General features: G+C 48.5%; 1 protein-coding gene across 4 annotated transcripts in view; it reads left to right on the top strand.

Annotated features, from left to right (window-relative positions):
* The window catches only part of sox13 (SRY-box transcription factor 13), a 45,810-nt gene extending 27,893 nt beyond the window's left edge, over nt 1-17,917 (top strand). For 3 of the 4 annotated variants that reach the window (XM_030091925.1, XM_030091923.1, XM_030091924.1), the window contains 13 exons: nt 5,717-5,924; nt 6,064-6,166; nt 8,540-8,626; nt 8,880-9,052; nt 9,313-9,381; nt 9,466-9,580; nt 11,473-11,546; nt 12,014-12,182; nt 13,578-13,687; nt 15,104-15,209; nt 15,535-15,705; nt 17,135-17,351; nt 17,573-17,917. In XM_030091925.1, the coding sequence (XP_029947785.1) occupies nt 5,721-5,924; nt 6,064-6,166; nt 8,540-8,626; nt 8,880-9,052; nt 9,313-9,381; nt 9,466-9,580; nt 11,473-11,546; nt 12,014-12,182; nt 13,578-13,687; nt 15,104-15,209; nt 15,535-15,705; nt 17,135-17,351; nt 17,573-17,912 (1,938 nt within the window). In that variant the 5' untranslated portion in view covers nt 5,717-5,720 and the 3' untranslated portion in view covers nt 17,913-17,917. The remainder of the gene's footprint in view (nt 1-5,716; nt 5,925-6,063; nt 6,167-8,539; nt 8,627-8,879; nt 9,053-9,312; nt 9,382-9,465; nt 9,581-11,472; nt 11,547-12,013; nt 12,183-13,577; nt 13,688-15,103; nt 15,210-15,534; nt 15,706-17,134; nt 17,352-17,572) is intronic. The other variant, XM_030091926.1, reaches the window with a different exon arrangement.
* Nucleotides 17,918-20,361: the final 2,444 nt, after the last annotated feature.

Below are 20,361 nucleotides of genomic sequence, written 5' to 3'. Positions count from 1 at the left end.
GGACGATATAAACCCAACAAGCTGCTCCTGTCGGGAGGGGAGGAGGGGGGGGCCGGGTGGAAAAAATAAAACGACTCTGAAGAAGCAGTTGGTGAAAGAATGAAGGAACAAAGGAAGAAGAGAGAACAACAGGAGGGATTAGCGTTGCCAATCCTCCGGAGGGGAAATGTTAGGTTTTACGTGTTACAACTTGTTGGGTAACTGAAGGTTTTGTGTGAAGTGATTCTTGTGTCGTGGGAAGTGTACGGTTTCAGTGTTGACGCTGCTCAAAGGAGAGGGTTGAACTCTCATCTGAGGGCAGAGACCGCCGCCGTCCTTCAACCACAGCAGCAGAACTCTCACCTTTCCAGAAGAAAACCCGAAATACATCCCATCAAATACTCCAATAAGAATCTTCCTTTGATTTTTATTGGCGATCCATCAATGCACTTTACCAGATGATGTTCACGTCTTTGACTTTTCACCCATCATTACCCCCGACCTGAATCAGGGTTTGAATCCGTCCACAGGATCGGTCTCCTGCTTCACCACATTGATCCTTCTGCTTGTTCATGTTGAATTATTGAGTTTTTCTCTGTGTTGTGTTTGTCATGAGAAATAAAATTGAATTAACATTAAAACTAAAGAAAACCCTCAACATAAATCCAGTTTGAGTGTATTTCTCCTCTCTCCTCTGCAGGCAGTAATTTGCCTGGTTGTGTACTTGGTAAAGCGAACGTGATGGGCTCTAATGGAGGATCTGGGCGGCTTGGCGGTGCTTTGTTTGGCTCAGCAGCTGCTCTGAGGTGGTTTTCTTAATGCCATGCTTTTCGCAGCATGTGGCGAGCGCCCGTAAAGCCGAGCGGCCCCGCGGGCGGGCTGCAGACGGGCCTCCGCCGGGCTCCCCGGGGCCTCCGCGTGGAGGCGGTGGGCCGCGGGGCGGCGCGGCGTTTGCGGGAAGCGTCGGCCTTGACGGCTTCCTTATTGTCTTGGCCGAGACGCAGAAGGCATTGTTTGCAAAAGAACAAAGAGCGCACCTTGACGTGCATTCCTCTGTAGGTCGCTGAGATTCTGAGCATACCTCTGCACAGGGCAGCACACTGTGTGTGTGTGTGTGTGTGTGTGTGTGTGTGTGTGTGTGTGTGTGGAGGCGTGTGAAAGCCACCTGTGGCAGCTCTGTGGTTCTCAGTGGAGCGAGGGGGGAGGAGGGGGGAGGACCCAGGAATAACTTCCAGCGTGGGACCGAGGTCGGCATGTCGCACAATCAACCCCTCGCCGGCTCGGTCGGCCACCGCTGTGCTGCTGGCTCAACACCTCCTCCTCCTCCTCCTCCTCCTCCCCCACCTTCATCCCTCCATCCTCATTCCTCCCTGCAGCTGACTAAACAAACATCGACCTGAAGGTAGCGGTCGGACCTGATCGAGTCCCGACGCAGATTTTTGTGGCTTTCCACAGTTGACACGTGTGTTTGTAATCATGCAAAACAGCAGATCTGTTTCTTTTACCCACGATCCTCACGGAGAGCGGCGGAGCAGGTGGCATCAGATGAGTCTGAGTGCTTCCAGCCGGGTGTGCCGCGCTCCGGGCCTTTTCCCCTCCATCAGCTCCGTAAGTCAGGTCTGTTTTATGATTTTTATGATTCCAACACACACAGGTCTAAAATACGCTCTCATTCACGCGGGCAGCTGGCGTTGTATTCGGCGTTCTTCGGGGTGTATTTCTGTCCATGGTGTCTGCTTGTGTCATTCGTACGCTCATGAATTACCTGGAGTCGCTGTAAAAGCATCTCCAGCAGCCTCGGGCTCTCCGGTGTCTACAGGCCACACAGCAGAGTGTCTCCTCTGTCTGGTCCCCGTTACTGACTCCATCTTACTTTAGTCATCCTCATTGTTAAATAATCTCCAGCAGCCCCCGTCATCCCCCGTCGCCTCTCGGCTGACGTTCCTGACGTCATGGAAAACTCTCCAGGTTGTGTCAGAGAGCTTTGACCGATATCAACTTGAAGTCACAAAAGGAACCTTCAGAATATTATACTGAAAACTGAAAAAGGAAAACTAACTAAATCACATTCTGATGATGCTTCATTGTCATTCCATTTCACTTTCAGACTGACATCTTCAAGCCATCAGTTTGAAGGTTTGAGTGATTGGCTGATGTCTCATCAGGAAATGACATGACTTGATGTGATCAGATGAGTTTTAAGAGTTAGATAAAGTAACGCGATGCTGCTTTTATGAACCCAGCCGACCGGTTTCAGCCGTTTCTTTGTATCCACATCGCTGCACCGCCTCGATTTCTGGCTGCAGACACAAGCCCTCATAGCTCCGGTGTTTTCAACAAAGGCCTTTGTTTATTTGTCTTAATAGCACATTGCATTGATGGAGATTGTGATTTGGCTGCTGAGAATGGAGGCGGCGGACACCCAGCATGCTCATATAGGTCGTATTGATGGGCGAGTCACTCCCATCATTAGGAATTTGACATTGTGTTGCTCATTCATGAGACATCTGCTCTGATTTCTTCTGAATCTCACACTGAACATGCGAATGTAATTAATAAAGTACCGTATTGGTGCCGACGGTCCAGAGACGATCAGTAACGTCTGCAGGAGCATCGCAGCTTCAATACAACCGGTTTGTGTTGTCACACGGAGCGGCTGAGACGTGTTGCAGCAGCTGTCCTCCTCCCTCTTATTAAAGACGTGGCTCGTCCTCCCCGCTCTGCCGACGTCCAGCCATGCTCTCCAGCAGTACCGACTCGGTATCGGTGCGTCTCTCGCACCCTCTGCTCTAACTTCATCAGGTTGTCAGAACAATTCGCTGAAACGGTTTGGATTTACTTTACTTCCTGATCTGAATCACACGGCTTGATGTGAAGCTTCTGCAGCCGAGAATGTAAACAGAGCAGGACTCGAATGCAGAAAGGTTGAGTTAGATGCACCGAAATGTAATCTAAAAGTGATTTAAGTGTAAAAAGTCAGCAGGAGAGAACAATCGGGGGATTGTTTGGAGCCAACAATGGAGCGGAGTGTGTTAACTTGAGTGACCTGCCAGCCGTTGAGTCACTCTTTGTTTCGGCGGCTCATTGTGTGGAGTTTTGCTCCGTCACTTCTTGTTGTGCACCACGTTTCAGACTGTAAACACAAAACGCATGCGGATCCATGAGGCGGCTTTTAGCCTCGGACCCTGGCAGACAGGTGGCTGTGTGAGCTGGGAGAGCAGGGTGAAGTGGAGGGAGAGTCGGGGGGGGGGTTCTAATCATTATTATGCTTTCCGCAGAACGGTGGCGCTTTTCTTTTCTTTTTTTTCTCTTCTTGCCGTGTTCCCGAGTTGGTCGGCACATTCCGCTGGCATTGTTATCCGGCCTGTTTCCTGCGGCCGGCGGCTTTTGTCAGCCACCCCCCCCCCCCCCCCCCCCCCTCCATTGTCCCGGCTTCCTTTGTTCCCCGCCTCCAACAATGGCTTTTTTTCTCTGCCTCTTTATATATATGTGCACTTTTTGCCCTTGTGTGTTCTGTTTGTTTTGTTCGGCTGTCTGCCGTGTTTTTCTTTCCTCCTGCTCTCAGAGCTGGGAAATAACACACATGCATGGCTACACACACACACACACACACACACACACACACACACACACACACACACACACACACACACGTGCACGTGCACGTGCACACGCAAGCCCGAGTTGATTTGTTCAAGTTCACTGTGGTTCAAGCGTCTCTCACTCAACCTGTCCTCACTTCCTCTGCTCCCCCCGCTCCCCCTCCCCTCTGCCCCCACATTATCTGCTGCCACACACACACACACACACACACACACACACACGCATGCTCTGTGACTTTACCACACCCATCGTCTGATCTTTGACCTGGCCTCCGGGAGGATTTTAGTCGTTGCAGTGAAGCAGAGCCTTGAAGACACTCGTCACACACACACACACACACACACACACACACACACACACCGTTGTCATCAAGTGGAAACGCATCATTTTTCCATTCTTTCAAAAACTTGAATTGTCAGTGGCTCCCAGCATCGCTGACGTGCGAACTGACGCCCCAGCTGTGGGGATTTAGTGGAAATAGTTTCATATTTTTGTATTTCATCACTGATCTGTTCCAGGATTTGTAAAGTTGTGAAGCAGTTTTCCTCTACATTAACTTTCCGTCTTTACAAGGGTCTTGATACATTTATCTTTGGTCACTTTTTAAACGCCAGACCTGACGTACAGCACTGGGGCTTGATCGTAGTGAGACGTTAGCTCAGTAGCTTAGCAACACTCAAAAAACAGCTACAATGTCGTTAATTATGATGATAATAATAATGATAATCATGTCTAAAGGAGTCTAATGGGGCGTAATTGATTGTAAAGACTTGAGCTGTAAAGCCAGCCTATCACAGGACAGCTTGTTCCTGTAACCACAGTGTGTCACCAGACCTTTGTTCGGACCCGGCTTTTAATTGTTGGAACATGTTTGATGAAATACTTCTAATGGTCGGTCTTTGTTTGGGCCCAGATTTAAACTGTTTTTAGACAATCCCTTAAACTGTGCGTCTTTAATTGCCTCAGAGCTTCCATTGTGGGCGCTGTTTCTCCCGGCTTCGTGTCTCCATCCGGACTTCTGGACGCTTTAATGTGAAGCTTCACCGGTTTCACCGGATCAGCCTCAATGACTTTGGTTTTTTCTCTGTGACGTTTTCTGTCTTTGTGGAAATGTAGAGAATGTTTTCTGAGGGTGTGGCAACTTTTTCGAGTGAAACGCAAAACTTCAGTTGCATTTTTTAGAATGGCCTCCAAGGTGAAACTTTTTGAAAATGCTCCGAATCTGCTGACAGAAACAGAACTTCCTGACAGAGCTCCGGCTGAGATGCTGTCACTGCAACACGGAAAAACCACACCTGTCTACTGCTTGAGCTCAGTCCATCCACTGGGAGCAGCTCGGGGTTCAGTGTCTTGCTCAAGGACACTTCAGCACATAGGGAATCGAACCAACGATCGTGAGACGACCACTCTACCAACCAAGCCACACCTGGGGCCCAGTCCGAGTCCATCCCCTCCTGGTCCCGGTCCCAGTCCTGATTCTCCAGCTCTTGGTAGTTTTCCCCTGGTGGTCTGTCTCTGCGACTGCCCAGTGTGTTGCTCTCTGCACACCTTCATGTGGTTTCATCACATTAAGAACCACAAACGGCACCAACTAGTGGCCCAACGTGAAAGCTGCATCGTTTTCAGTGTGTCAGGAAACTTTGTTTTCAAAACATGAGGAAATGTAAAAGCGAAGGGTAACACTTCACTTGAAGCATACCTGAGTAACGCGTGGTAAGTACATTTATAAAGCATTATAATGCCATTATAGCACCGTGTAACTATATAAACACTCATAAATGATCACAATGCTTTAGAACATCAATTAGGGCCAGACCTGGTGTCTAACCCTAACCCTATGCTATAGTGGGTTATGATTATTGTTACAAAGCATTGTGATCATTTATGAGTGTTTATATAGTTACACAGTGCTGTAATGCCATTATAATGCTATATAAATGTACTAATAATGCGTTATAGAGGTGGGCTTCAAGTAAAGTGTCACCGCATTTGATGATCTTGAAACTTGATTGGATTTGTGATCTGTGAAGTTGTGACATTAGCAAACAATGGCGGAATTGGCATGTGGCGGTGGCAGGCTTCCAGAGCGCCCCGCCCTGATGACACCTGCCATTGTGTGGTGTTTGTCTTGCAGCAGGATGGTTGAGCCCAGCCCTCCAGCTCTGCAGCTCCTCTCCACCGCCGATGTCGGCATGCTGGGCGTCAAGGTGGAGCGGGAGGAGCCCGGCGGAGGGGGCGGAGCCGGCGCCTACGCCGAGCCTCCCAAGACGTCTCCGTCCCGCGATTGGCCGGGGATTCAGGAGGCCCGTCAGCTGACGCCCCCGCTGTCCCGCTCGCCCTCGGTAGGTTGTGGAGGTGTGACGAGACGTCTCAGTGTGGGATGTGTCACTGATCGGTATGTGGAGACGGAGCAGGTGCTTTCTGCCGGCTCCCCGCCTCGCTCCAGCTCACCTGCTTCTTTCCTCTTCTGCGTCCTGACAGGAAGGATCGCCGGGTAAAGAGCCGCCTCACAGGCAAAGCCCCATGGGACTGAAGGAGGTCAGGATGCACGGCCGATCCGAAGGACAGTCCAACTTCAAGGAAGGTTCGTCCCGGTTCTCCATCCCCGGTCTTTGCTGCCTTGTGTTCTGCAGTCAGACGGAACGCGTCGTCCTCGTGTGTCGATGTGCACAAAGCGTCACCTGGAGTTTGACTGGTGTCGATCAGTATTTTGACATTTTATCTCAAGTTTCTTGAGCTAATTTTAGATATTGTCAATTAGTGGAAGAAGCCTTGATGAAAATCTTTGATTGACGTCAGTAAACGTCTTCTGCGTTCTCTTGAAACAGTTTGACAACTTCTCGCAGTTCAGCCTTTACACTCATCTCAATGACTTCAGGACAGATTACATGCTTGCATGGTCTGAATTCTGGATTAATTCTGGATTAGGCCTGCAGATTGTCACCCTGTTGTCTGACTGCCTTTTCTTAACGGTCGCAGTTGAAGGTGGGGTCAACAGTGTGGACGGTGTTGTCAGTTGTGCAAGAGCTATAAAAGAGACTAATGCCTGTTTTTGTGCGTCGGGTGTTGGAGGCGAGTTCTCCTTGTGTCCCACCTGTGCTCCGTTTGTGTCACAGAGTGTTGGAGGTTTGACTCAGAACCTCAGAGTTCCTTCAGACCGGCCGGTTCTGTACAGCAGGACTCGACACAGGTCACTGACTTTTTCACGTTTTCCACTGGCGTTCGACCCGGTGACGCTGTTCAGACCAGAAACTGGAGTTACTCCTCCCTGGACCTGACAATCTGGGAAAATAGAACAGAAACTCTTTATTAACCCCAGAGGGAGGGTCTTCAAACCGTTGGATGTAGCTGCATCACCAACCAGACCATCGTTTGATTGGTCCGTGCAGTGGCCTGATGGAGTCAGTGTGTCGAAGTGCTGTTTTCTCTCCACCAGTTCGATTCAGGGAACTCATTCATCTCTGGAAAAGTGAAAGTAAAATACTAAGTAACTAACTAAATAAGTAAAATAGACACAATTGTCTCGGAGCCAGATTGGAGCCTCTTGCAGGCCGGTTTTGAGCCGCGGGCCTTATGTTTGACACTCCTTTTTGGTCAATCATAGAGATCATTTGATGTAGCTGATACAATCCAAAACATTGACTGAGGTGGTTTTGAACCTTGCTTGCTTGCTATATATATATATATATATATATATATATATATATATATATATATATATATATATATATATGTGTGTGTATGTATATGTATATATATATATATGTGTGTGTGTGTGTATGTATGTGTATATATATATATATATATATATATATATATATATATATATATATATATGACTAATATTCAATTCTGTTGAATTCAGAAATTAATAAATACAAATCACTTTTTAAACTCAGATGTATGAAAACTAAAAATTCTGTTAGCCTGGTTTCAAAAATAAAAAGTTTCTAAACTATTTTCATCATCTTTCCTGAATAATGATCTAATAAGGTGTGATCCAGGGCTTTCATGTCGTTGCCTCTCGTGACCAACAGCTTAGCGCTAATCTCTCATTCTTCTCTGCTGTGTGTCATCAGCAGCCACTCCTACTCAAACTGTCCTAATGATTCAATAACTGAAACTAAAGAACTATTACAGAAAAGTTGCATTTCCTCCGCTTCTTGGCAGAAAGTTGTTTTCCCAAAATGCTGCAGATTTTTTTGCGTTTTCACGTGAAAGCTTGTGAACGAGAGTCTTGATCTGATCTGTAGCTTTTGCCTCCGAAGTGCTTCCATTTTGGTCATTTTCACCTTGACCCCTTGACCAGGTGTTTCTGTGAGGAGTTGATTCCTCGTCTTTATTTCCATCTGTGGGAGTATTTCTGCGTTACTCACACACACGGCGGTCCATACAGCGCTCACGCTGACGACTCCCTGTCTTATGTGTTTAAGTGCACCGCGTTCCGCCGCCATTCAGCGGTAAACAATGCAGGCGGCCGCGGATCGATGCCGAGAAGTGACGGCTCGTCGGGGAAAGTGCGGGTGCTGTTTTTGTTCCTGGATGAGTTCAGAGGGGGAGATGGCTGGCTGTTCTTCTTCTTCTTCTGTGTTTTTTTTTGTCTGATGTGGTTCAATCCCTCGCACGCCGAGTGAAAGGCTTCTCTCCCAGCCGCTCAGAAGACTCTCCGTGCCCTCCAGTCTTTCACCGGCCGCGCTACTCGCCTTCAATTCCTCTTAAATTCGCTCCGCCGTCCGACCTCGGATTGTTCTGCGTCCAAATATTGATCCACTCAAACACTCCAAACTTCTCCCTGATGCACAAAACAACCTCTGGCCTCCGACCCCGCCGACGTCTCCTTCAATCAATGCCATTAGAAAGGCAGAAGAGAAAGCCGTTTGGCGTGCGATGTGGGTTTTCTCTCTTTATTTTTATTTTTTTTCTGAGCGAATACATTTTTCCTGTTGTCTGTTCGCAGTGATGCCGACCATTGAGAAGCTGCTGAATGCGGACTGGAAGGAGAAACTTCTGGATAAAAGCACAGTGGGGGCAGGACAACTCAAAGGTCAGCTCTCAGACACCAGCAGCACATTTCTTCCATCCAAGTCCGGCTCATATAGCGGCGCTCCGCACAAATGTCAGTCTAGCTTCACCGTCTGGTTCACCGACCGGCGGGTGTTATATAAGGTTAGCTTATTTCTGAAGCGCCACATTGGATCCGGTGCCGGTTTTAATCTCCCGTGTCGGTTTAGCTAACGTGCGATCGGGCTAGCTTCATGTTTCTCACAGAAGACCGTTGTGCCGGACGCCCCCTGCAGGAACCCCCGAGTCCCTGGCGGAGAAGGAGCTGCAGCTGCTGATGATGATCAACCAGCTGAGCGGCCTGCGGGAGCAGCTGCTGGGAGCGCACTCGGAGCAGAGGAACATGGCCGCCCTGCTGCTGGAGAAGCAGCAGCAGCAGATGGAGCTGGCTCGACAGCAGCAGGAGCAGGTACCGGCCGTCACACTGCAGAGAACATGCAAACACCTCCGCCTCTCCGACGCCTCGCTGGGTTTATACTTTAACTCTATGTGAAGGTTAGGCAAAGCAGTCAGAGGAACTTTCAAACAGACCTTTGTTCCAGGGATTTCATGCCCGGATGGTTCTATGGAAATTCCCTCTGACCTGTGGAAGTCTGATGTTTGTTTCCAGTCTGGCCCATGAGCCGAACCCGAAACTGTGTCCTTAACCACAGTGTCCTGTCTTCCCAGATTGCCAAACAGCAGCAGCAGCTGATCCAGCAGCAGCACAAGATCAACCTGCTGCAGCAGCAGATCCAGGTCAGCGCCGCACCGCCTCCCGCCGCCGCCGCCGCCACCGCCCGGCGCCGTAATGGACGCCGTGCTCCCTCTGCTCTGTCCCAGCAGGTGAACATGCCCTACGTGATGATTCCGGCGTTCCACCCCAACACCCAGCCTCTCCCGGTGACCTCCGACCCCCCGATGACCCTGCCGCTGCAGCCCATCCCCTGCAAGCCCAGTGAGTCGCCGAGCACAGAGGAACCGCCCTCTATCAATCCCTTCAGGTGGTCGCAGTGTGGCGTTCTGGGGAGTTGGTGGGGTCAAAGGTCATGCTCAGGGAACCACTGTGTGTTTTTGGACTGTCTGAAAGCACGTTGGCACCCGGAGGAAACCTCCACATACCCACAGAAGGAGAACATGCAAACTCCGGACAGAAATTCCCCGGCTGGGGTTCGAACCCGGCGCTTTAGTTCCAGAAGGCGGGTTAGGGCCCGTTGACACGGCAACCACTTCAAAGTGAAAACGCAGAGCCGTCGTTGAGTTTTGGGAGTCCATTGCGTTTACATGGAAAACTGCTTCCGCGGTTTTTAAAGTGGATCAGAGACGTTAAAGAACGTTGGGGAAGCTGCCATAGCAACAGTAAGTCCAGCGTTCTGGACACTGAAGTCTCGTCGCCGGTTCCTGGCGGACCTCTGCAGAGTCCGCTGATGTTCTGGATGCGGTTCGGTCCGTCTCCGGTTAACGCTGTGATCTTTTAATAACCCTGCCCGGCCTCTCTCCGCCCGGCCTGTGCAGCTCTGAGGGTTCTGTCAGCTCTTTCAAAGCCTATTCTTGCGCTCCCTGTTGTGAGGGAAGAATGAACACTCGGCTTGTCAGACAATGACTGCGGAGTTTTGAAGGCCAGAAACTTGGTGCTGAAAAGATATCTCCGTCGGCACGGATACCCGAGCCGTCACTGGTGTGTGTGTTTGAAGGGAAACTCGAGCATGTTTATGCTCCGCTCTTATTTTACAGAGAGTGGAAAGACATTTGCGATACTTGAGCGGAACAATATGGCTGATTGTACCTTTCACTCAGGTATGCTTGTACAGTTAGCAGGCTATAGAGGGCACGTCTTAGAAAGCCACGGCTTTATGTGGTCCTGCTTTCACGCGTCTTAAAAGCAGCGCTCGTGGGTGACCTTGTCTTCCTCGTCTTTTCAAACTCAAAAGGCACAAGGCCAGCCTTTAAAACAGTGTGGGCGAAATTTAAGGATGGCCATTCATTTGCTTTCCTTTATTTCAAGAAATGCGTTGGTAATGTGTGTGAGTGCCTCTGAATGTTCACGCTGATGAATGTGGAAAATGTTGAAGGACTGCGGAGTGTGAGGGAGGTCATCCGCACCCGGGAAGCTGTTTGAAGATGCTCACCGGCAGGGAAGCTTTCGCTTCTGCTGCACGGTCTTCTCAATTTGTTTGCGCATTTGCATGGGAGCTCGCCATCAAGCGGACGTTGTCTTTTGGGGAATTTCCCTGGAGGACCAGAGTGAGCTCCGAATCGTGGTTTTTCCCACACTGTGTTCATTTTCTGTTCTGGACTGATCCTCTCCATACTGGCAGCAAAAACAAACAGTGTCTCCTATTCTTGCTCAGGTGGGATTATAGGATTTTTTCCACAGTAAAAGTATCTAGAATGCTGAATTTGGCGCTTATAGAAAAACGAAGTTCATGTTAACTGAGAATCTGCCACAACCTCTGTTATGTTCTCTCAAGAAGAAAATTGCTCCTCCACTCAGGTGTCAAATACAACTCGATCACCATTTTATACAAGTCAACATTAAGAACAACAGCACATCTCTACCTGCAGTGAAAGTACCGGGCCAATCAGGAGGCGCCGTGTCACCGCAGGTTCATGCGGTGTCCCCGGCGCCACTCCTCCTTTCGTCCCAGCAGCCAAGCAGCAGCACCGCCGCTGCAGGACGGCTGCGTTGAGTCATCCGCCGTGGTTTTGTCTCCAGCACCTGGGAACTCGTGTGTCAGCTTTGTCAACAGATCTGTTAACTGTCGGAACATGAAACGCAGCGAGGCGGAGTCTCTGTGTTTGACACAGATGTGCAGCAGGTGAAAGTCTTCTCCCTCTCGCCCCCTCCAGCTGTGGACTACCCCATGCAGCTGCTAAGCGCTCACCCCACCCCCGTCAAGAGGAGCGGTGGTTCCTTCCGACAGGTACGTGTCGCCTTATTTGCTCAGCTTATTTTTCCAGGTAATGGTGAAGTGTGCGCATGCATTGGTTTGGATGTGCAGCTATTATCATGTTGGGAAAGTGAATCCCTTTTGAATTAAACAAACAGCATCCCTCCTCGGCTGAAAAGCTTCAGGAAGACGCCGCGCCCTCAGTTCAATGGAATACCTGCGAGTGTGTGTGCCAAGTGTGTTTGCAGCGCAGGTTCTCAAGCCTGGACGGCTCAGCGCAGTTTAATTAAACAAAAGGGAAGAAAGGTCGACGATAAATCCTCAACAAAAGCGCTCCAGTATAAATGGTGCAGAGGTGCGACAGATGTGCTCCGACACGCCGAGCGCTGCCGTGTCTTATGGGAAATCCTACGCCCGCACGCCCTCGCCCTTCGGTGGTTAGGCATGAATGTTTGCGAGAGGCCGCGCCCCGCTCTCATCACGCGCTGCATGTCTTCCAGGAGTCGTCCAGTCAGCCCCTGAACCTGACCTCCAAGCACAAGGGGCTGGAGCTGGGGAAGACGCCCAGCCCCGGGAGCCTGGAGCTGGGCTCGCTGGCCCTGCAGGGCGCCTACCGAGCCCGGGACCTCCACAGAGAGATGCCCCACAGCCCGCAGAGGCCCGCCCTCAGTGAGTCCCGCACACAGCTGGAGGCCTCCCACAGACAGCGGCACACAATATCCAACTGTGGAAGAAACTCCGGCGCACAGTGTATTCAGGCCGCTTTATTTAGAAACCGCGACGCCGCTTTCATCCCGGGAGACAATTGTATGAAGGATATTATGGATGTGACGGCATGCTCGCATTTAATATGAATTTAGTCTATATTTGAGTCAATGCTTGACTCACATTAACATGTTTTTGTTGTACAAAAATCATCCAAATTTTTCATTAAAACATTTTTATTAGGAACGCTGGTAAAATGTGAGAACTTCAAAAACTTTTGAAAAAATCCACTGATAATTTAAGCCGATTAAAATATTTTTCTAGAGCTGTATGTTGAGAAATAATTCATTTTTAACACATTTTATTTATTTTTAGAAACATTTATTTGCGTTATCTTGTACTTTCAATAAAAATTAGAAAATAGAAAAAATTTTGAATAAGTTAAATAGTTAAACAGGAGTCACTGTTAAACTTTTTGATTGTCTTTTTTAATTATTAGAATTAATAATGATTTAATAATATTGTAACCGACAGAGCCCCATTTAATGTGTGTAAAGTCGGCCAATTTAATTTGAAGTCTCCGTTCTGATCACTGTGATGCTGGTATTTTTCGTCGGTGCGGATGCTGGCTCCACTTCAGGATCTTCTGTTTCACTACTGGGTGTGCCGATGTCAAACATGTTCAGGTTTAGGGCCGACCGAGTTACGCACACACTCATCTCTTTGTTTCTCTTCTGAGTGGCTTTTCTTATTTTATCTTTGCATTGTTTGGAAGATTTCTTCAGACATATTTAACTTACTGACAGTCCCTGACGATAATCCATTAAGAGGATGAGCCATGTGGAACAGGAATTAAAATGGGCTGCACTATATGCCACTAATTTACTCTCAAAACGTCACAAACTTCTCAGAGTTTCGCTGCAAAGGAAGAATTTAACTTGCAAGAGAAGTTAATACACTGGACAGGGATGCTAAAGGCTAAATGCTAACCTGCGAAGTACCGCTCAGAGCGAATAACTTCGAGCTTCTGCCACTTTAAGTAACTATTTGACCTAAAGTGTTGATATGGCTGTTTTCGTGACCTTCTTTGCGCGGTACCATTAATTAGAGGTGTGTCCCACATCGGTGCCAAGAAGCTGATGAACTGCCAGCCGGTCGCCTGCAGTGTTTTTCTTCAGAAGACCTTTGTGCTGTCACACAAAAGCCTCGGAGGCCGTGTACGTTTCATTCTCGTGACAATATCATATCAGCTAATTGTTTTTGTCATTTAGAGAATGTACTTTAAAATCAGGTCACTCCTTCTGGTGACTGTAACGTCGTCTTCTTGTTGATTCCTGAGCTCCCTTCGCTCCTCTTCAGGTTTCCTCGGGGAGGGAGACGTGGTCACTCAGGCCATCCACGACGCCCAGCAGCTCCTCCGGAGTCACGGCGGCGGCCGAGACAGAGAGCGAGACGCCGCCAGCAAGATGGTGAGCGGACGTTCAAACTGTGCTAGCGGCTAGCTGAGCTAGCGCCTGCCATTCCAGTTCAGAGAATGGAAATCACCCAGACTGTATTTAGAAATAAGTAGATGCTATTTAGCAGAATGCTGACTAACTTTTACGTCTACAAATTTTTTTATTTACTCAAAACACATTTTGATAAGTTGACCTAGTAGTTTTCCGTTTTCACTTGAAAATGTTGCAATCTGGACCCGAGTGAATGTGAACGAGATGTCTGAAGCTGCTAAACCGACGGACGCTGGACAGTACAGCAGGTATGGAGCTGACAGAAATGGACATTGAATCAGCAGACGGGTCAAACTGATGACAGTTGTGTTGGGACGACGCCGTCTGTCCAATCCGGGGACGCCTCCCCCGTCAGTCTGCGTCTCCCACCGATGTGTCGAGGTGTAAAGGAGCCCGGTGTAGAGTTACCGGCTGCCGTGCTCCTCCTGAGGGTTTGACTGATGGACGAATGGCCCAGCTGGCTCTGCTCACACACACAAACACTCTTTTCACCAAACTGCAGACGTGTGCTGCACCGGAAAACAAAACACAACAAACGCTCAAATTATCCGTTATTAAATGTCCAAAAAATTGTTCCGATTGTTATGGAAAACAAATAAAAGCACCACCTGGGAGGCGCTTTTTTGTTTTGGTTCCTGTAAAAATAATTCTTCTATTCTTGGTGGCGGGTTTTCATTCTTGAAGGTGGCAGCAGCGTCGGTCCCAGGCTGGTCCTGAGCAACAGCTGCCGCAGCCTCACAATACCACAAAGGGCCGAGCGTGGCATTGACGGAGCCACCTGCCCTCCCTCTTTGTCCACACTCGCACTCCGACTCTCCCGCCGCACCTCGGCGGTTTCGCCAATACGCTCACATTCTGGAATGACACATAAATAACCCTTAACAGCCGGGAGCGGCTGTGGAGCGACGCGCCGACGACGGTCCAGTCAATCCCGAGTCCCGCTCGTCTCCTTCACCTTTCCTCCCCTCGCACAATAAACACCATTCTTCCTCCTCGCTGCTGTTGTGGTTTCCCGTCTTTGCCTTTACGGCCCGGCGGTGGAGCGGCAGCTGATGCGAGGCGGCGTGCCGCGTCTCCGGCCTGAAATAGAAACTGTGAGCCACACATGGAGGGTCCACATTCAGCCCGTCTGCATGTGGCGGAGTGCGAATACGGGAGCAGACTCATTTCCACGGCAACGTTTCAAATGCAAACACATCCTTCCGTTTACACGGAAACATTCCGTAAATGAAGCAATAATGTTTTCCTGAAAAAGACCTCAGGCACAGAGACGTTAACCTCATCGGCGTACATGTTTTTGTCCGGAGTCAGGCTTGTGTTTGCAAAGCGGCGTTCACGCTTCACACTGTTGGTCCTCCTGTGTTTTTTTCCCCTCAGGAGTACAAAGAGTCGCCTCGCAGCGAGAGGCTTTCCCGGGACGAGCGAGGCGAGGACCGCCACGGCCTGCCGTCCACGGAGGAGCACCTCAGCAGCGACTCGGAGGGTAGGCGTCCCTCCGTCTGCGCCGCAGCTCCCACAACGCCTTTACATTCCGTTTGTGGCGAGCGCTTCTCGATCAAACACCTGGGTGGGGAGGAGTGAATCACAAATGCGTGTGAATCGAATGTTTTCAGCTGAGAACAAAATGTTAATTGAGTGACTAAAACATTAATAAGCAGTCTGAGAGATATTCACCAATTTAAGGGTAGTTATGGGTAAATTGGGGGCCACTCCTTTGAAAACACACACGAACACACACAAACACACACACACACGCTGAGTGAGTAATGTGCTCCATAGAAACCCGGCCTCTGACTGTTTCCGTGCAGGTGCTCTGCCCGCCTTGGCCCAGGCCGGCTACGCTGAGGCCCGCCCCCCGCCGTCCTCGGGCCACATCAAGAGGCCCATGAACGCCTTCATGGTCTGGGCCAAGGACGAGCGCAGGAGGATCCTGCAGGCCTTCCCCGACATGCACAACTCCTCCATCAGCAAGATCCTCGGTGAGTCCTCAGCCGGGTCTCCCTCAACCTGCTCAGGAGATCAGCCTCCGATCTGCTGTCTGAACCTTCAAATCAAGAGACGATCCTCCTTAAACCTGTGATGTGCAGCCTCTGCTCAACCCTGGTACGCTGCAGAACTCTGTATTTATGTGTTCGTAAGATAAACCTCCCAGTATTTGGTTCCTACAACTCGTCTGGACCAGGGGTGACCGCTTGTGCAGCATTTCCAGAACTAGTATAAAGATTTCTGCTTTACACTTCACACAGTAACAGAAACAGCTTTTCCCGAGTCTGACTGGAGAGCAGAGGCGATGATTCAACACAGAGACTCTGAGTTCAACAGCAGACCAGCAGTGAGAGCGCCCAGCCGCCTCTATCATAGCAAAATACACACATATATGTGTATATATATATATATATATATATATATATATACATATTTGTGAAAATCGGCAAAAGGTCTGTTTTTTTCACTCCAGAAATATTTGAATGTGTGATAAATGGTAGCATTTATGGGATGTACTCATTTCTCCCCCCTGCAGCTTACAAATCTGTGAAGTTGTTGGTATTTAAAGAACATAATTCCAACATTTCACCGGTCCGACCCAAATATGATGAAATCAGGCTTTTTGTGAAACTGAATGATTTGACTCCTCTGTCTTTAATCCCAGCACGTCACATTTCAGATGTTTTTTTTTATTTTTTTTGTATTTTTGTCCCTACAAAGCAGGACGAATCCCAAACACTGTGCATGCTCTCTGGTGAAAGGACCACAAAATAATAGTCATACAAACACACTCACACACACTCTTACGCACAAGTTTGTACAGCATCACGTGAGAGGCCCCCGTACCCCAGTGGGTCTTAAAGTGTGGGGCGGGACCCCTCTGGGGGATGCAGGGGGGCTTTGAGGGGGGTACAGAATACCTTTAGAAGACTTTAGAAAACTCTGATAATCGTGGGTCACACTCTGGCCTGTGTCTCCTTCGCTCACGTTGCTGTGTGTTGTCTGGAGCTGTGTTCACACGGACACACACACCCATGAAAATTGGGCTCAATTCACACAGCTCAGCCCAGCTGGATTGTTACTGATGGGTGTTTGGCGTCACGTTGGGTAGCGGACGATCCCCCACCTGTCTGGGAGGAGCAGCGTCCGCCAATTAGGCAATTACAAAGTTCCATTGTGGCCGCCGACAATGGTCACCTCCTAAAACTTTCCACTGCACCTGACATGCTCATTGTTCCGCAGTGACCGCTTGACTCACGTCAAAGTGAGCACACGCCCAGCAATCTTTTCTCAACACACCCTCCGCTCGCTCATCCTTCACCGAAACAGTGAATTCAAAAAGACAAAAAACCAGCAGAAAGCAGAGAGTAGCAGAGCAGCTTCAGAGCGGCGGGTTTGACGGTGTTGTCGGTGTGTGTGCAGGCTCCAAGTGGAAGGCCATGTCCAACCAGGAGAAGCAGCCGTACTACGAGGAGCAGGCGCGGCTGAGCCGGCAGCACCTGGAGCGATACCCCGACTACAAGTACAAGCCCCGCCCCAAACGCACCTGCATCGTGGAGGGCCGGCGGCTCCGGGTGGGCGAGTACAAGGCCATGATGAAGAGCCGCAAGCAGGAGCAGCGAGCCACCTACACACACAGGTAGGAAGAACGCTCTGCGTTGCACAGCTGCTGTCTCTCCGTCACTGAGCTGCCAGCTTCAGTGCTGCTTTGAAAACAGCAAAGAGGTGGAATGATTCCAGTATGGTGAACATGCTACAGCAACATCCAGATCATGGAGCATCTTCCCCACTCTGTTTTCCCTGCTTTGTCCACCAGGTGGAGCTGTGGTCTTCACATGAGTGTGTGTTGTGTGTTTGCAGCCAGTCGGACCCCCAGCAGATCCATTACCCCCACGGCGACAGTCAGTACCCGGGGAGTGGCGGGGGAGGAGGAGGAGGAGGAGGAGGAGGAGGAGGGAATGGCGGCGGCGGCGGCGGGGGTTCGGTCTCTGTAGCGGCCATGTCCTTCCACCCCGCGCTGCTGGAGCATTACCTGCCCCAGGTCCCAACTGCCCCACGCCGGGCAGCAGACGGCCAGGACACCCCCAGCTCTCTGCCCCGGGAGAGGGAGCGGGAGCGGGAGAGAGCCCAGTGCAGCGAGGGGGAGGAGAGTGACGGAGGGGACCGGAGCGAGGGGGAACTGGTGCTGCTGACGGACTGAAGGCAGGACGGCGCGGCGGCGAGGGGGGGCAACATGCTGGGGTAGAGAGAGGGAGGAAGGGGGATGAAACAAGGAAACGGGGAACAATTACATCAAGTAGTCCCTTGTAAATTAGCTTAGTTACACACACACACACACACACACACACACACACACACAAACAGCTCTGCTCCACCTGTTACAGCAGCAACAGGCTCTTTCACATCAGTTTGTGTGCAGCGCCCCCTGCTGGACTCGAGCAGTCAGTGCTCTGAGGTGTTCCTGACACGCTTCGAATGAGAGAAATGAATTAGTCACATTTTCAGTCAAATGTCCAACATTTCCCATGATGCCCTTTTGTTTTTTTTTTTGTTTTTTTAACTCCAGAAGAAGAAACCCCCAAATGCATCGGCAGGCTTCCAGGAAGCTTTTCTAATTCATGTTTCAGGAGGAAATGTGAGATTATTTTATGGGATGGTTCAGGCTGACATGTTAGCTTAGCATCAGCGTCTGCTATTTCAGTTATTTTTCTTATTTTGTGGAACAAGAAACATGACTGGTGTGAGTTTCAATTCACAGAAATATTTATATATTTCCATCAAATATTTCAAAACTTGTTTAATTTCCTAAATTGACAGAATGAAAGTTTATCAATTGGCATTTGTCACATCTGATTGGTGGAGGGAGAAAACATATTTCTTAATGTGAAACGCTGCTGCAGACGTCCATGCTAAGCTAACTAGAAGCTAAACTGCAGCCATGAAGGCAACATTATCAGAATTTAGCATAAGAAAGAGATAAAACTGCTTTTTAACTCACATGCGGTTTGAGGCAGAATTTCAGCCTTTGACAGCTGTAAAAATGTAGTAAATTTATTCTTTGATTGCAAAATGAATTGGTTTTTCCTGAAATGTTCCAGAAAACAGTTTAATGTTAGTAGAATCAGGGTCAGTTTTAGTACATAGAGGCTGTTCTGGGTCAGCTGTGACCTGTTGAGACAAATGAAGGGAAATGTTTGTTCAGATTCGACAATCAGCTGTTGTGTTTTCATGTTTTGTGTAAAACGCTGCATCAATGTGTTAAAATAGATATTTTCTTGTAGAAAAAATGGTCATAAAACTTTTGAAAAGGACCACCAAACCTCTAAGATTACTTAATCATCTTTTAAATAGATGAAATGGTTCTGAATAGATCGGGCAGTAATTTAAGGATGTTTTGGGCTTCAGTATGAACAGTGTCTACAGGATTGCTCAGTTTTTAGCCTCTTGTTAGAAAAGATATTCCAGACAAACATTTTTTAATGTTTTACAGGAAATTGGAAAAGTTAGGTTTTTATATTTGATTGAAACTTCCACAGCGGTTTAGTGGAGCTGACGGAAGAGTGAGCGCCACCTAGTGGTCATAGATCAACTTTCACACCTAAAACTTTTTAAAGATCTGTAAATTTTCCACATTTAGCTTCAGCTACCCGCATTTGAGGGCAGTTTAATTCTTCGTGTTAAATTAGAACTGCAATTTGACTATGTAGGCTGGTTCTCTAAATTTCATACAATACGCTGATGACAACCACATTTATCACCAAAGAGCCAGATTGAAAATGTGATGGATGGAAAAGTCAAATTGGTCTAATAGTTCCCCCTGTTCCTCTCTACCATTCACACTGTGTTAAAAGCAGCTGAGTTTGTCTCTCTGATTGTTCATTGGTTTATCTTTGTCGTCCTGTTTGCTGTTTTTTTCTCTCTCAGCTGCTAACGCGACATATCCACATCAAAAACACTTCTGTCCAAATATTGTTCTTAACATTACTGTATTATCTGGACTATAAGTTGCACCTTTAATGTTCCTGGTTTGGCTGCTCACATGAAGTGACTTATCCAGGTACATACCATCTGGAACCACAAGATGTCACTGTATGACTTCTTCATTTTTCCAAATTTAACTCGACTTATAGTCCAGAAAATATGGTCTGTGAAACTTGTCACACATGTAATGAATGAAAAAACAGATTTACTAAAATCTCATATAGGCATTGATAGAGAAACTCCACCTGTTGGTTTTATCGTCTGATGTGAACCAACCAAATCACCAATGAGAACACAGACACCAAAATCCTCTTCATGCTCCTGGGTGCTGTCAGCATGACTGGAATGTCCCCAGTTCCCACTGTGAACTGGGAGTGCTTCACAGTCGACATATGTTGAAAATCAGGACTTTTGAAATATATGTTGAGTAGATTTATCCTTATCAACCCCATTTATGGTCCATCAGTTTCTTAAAGGGCTCCTTTGTCATTCGATTGGGATGAAGTACTTGTAATTTGACACCAGTCTCACTGCTGCGATGACAGATGAGCACATCAGAATTGTTTTAAAAGCTGTAAGAAACTCCTTCAAGGAACATTCTCAAACAAAATAATCTTGTCGACTTGATGGGGTTTTATCTATAGGAATCAAGTGTGTAATTTGACACC

This window comes from Salarias fasciatus, chromosome 5, assembly GCF_902148845.1.
Source record: "Salarias fasciatus chromosome 5, fSalaFa1.1, whole genome shotgun sequence".
Lineage (NCBI taxonomy): Eukaryota > Metazoa > Chordata > Actinopteri > Blenniiformes > Blenniidae > Salarias > Salarias fasciatus.
Note: the sequence above shows the minus strand (reverse complement) of the source record. Positions and strands in the feature narration are given on the sequence as shown.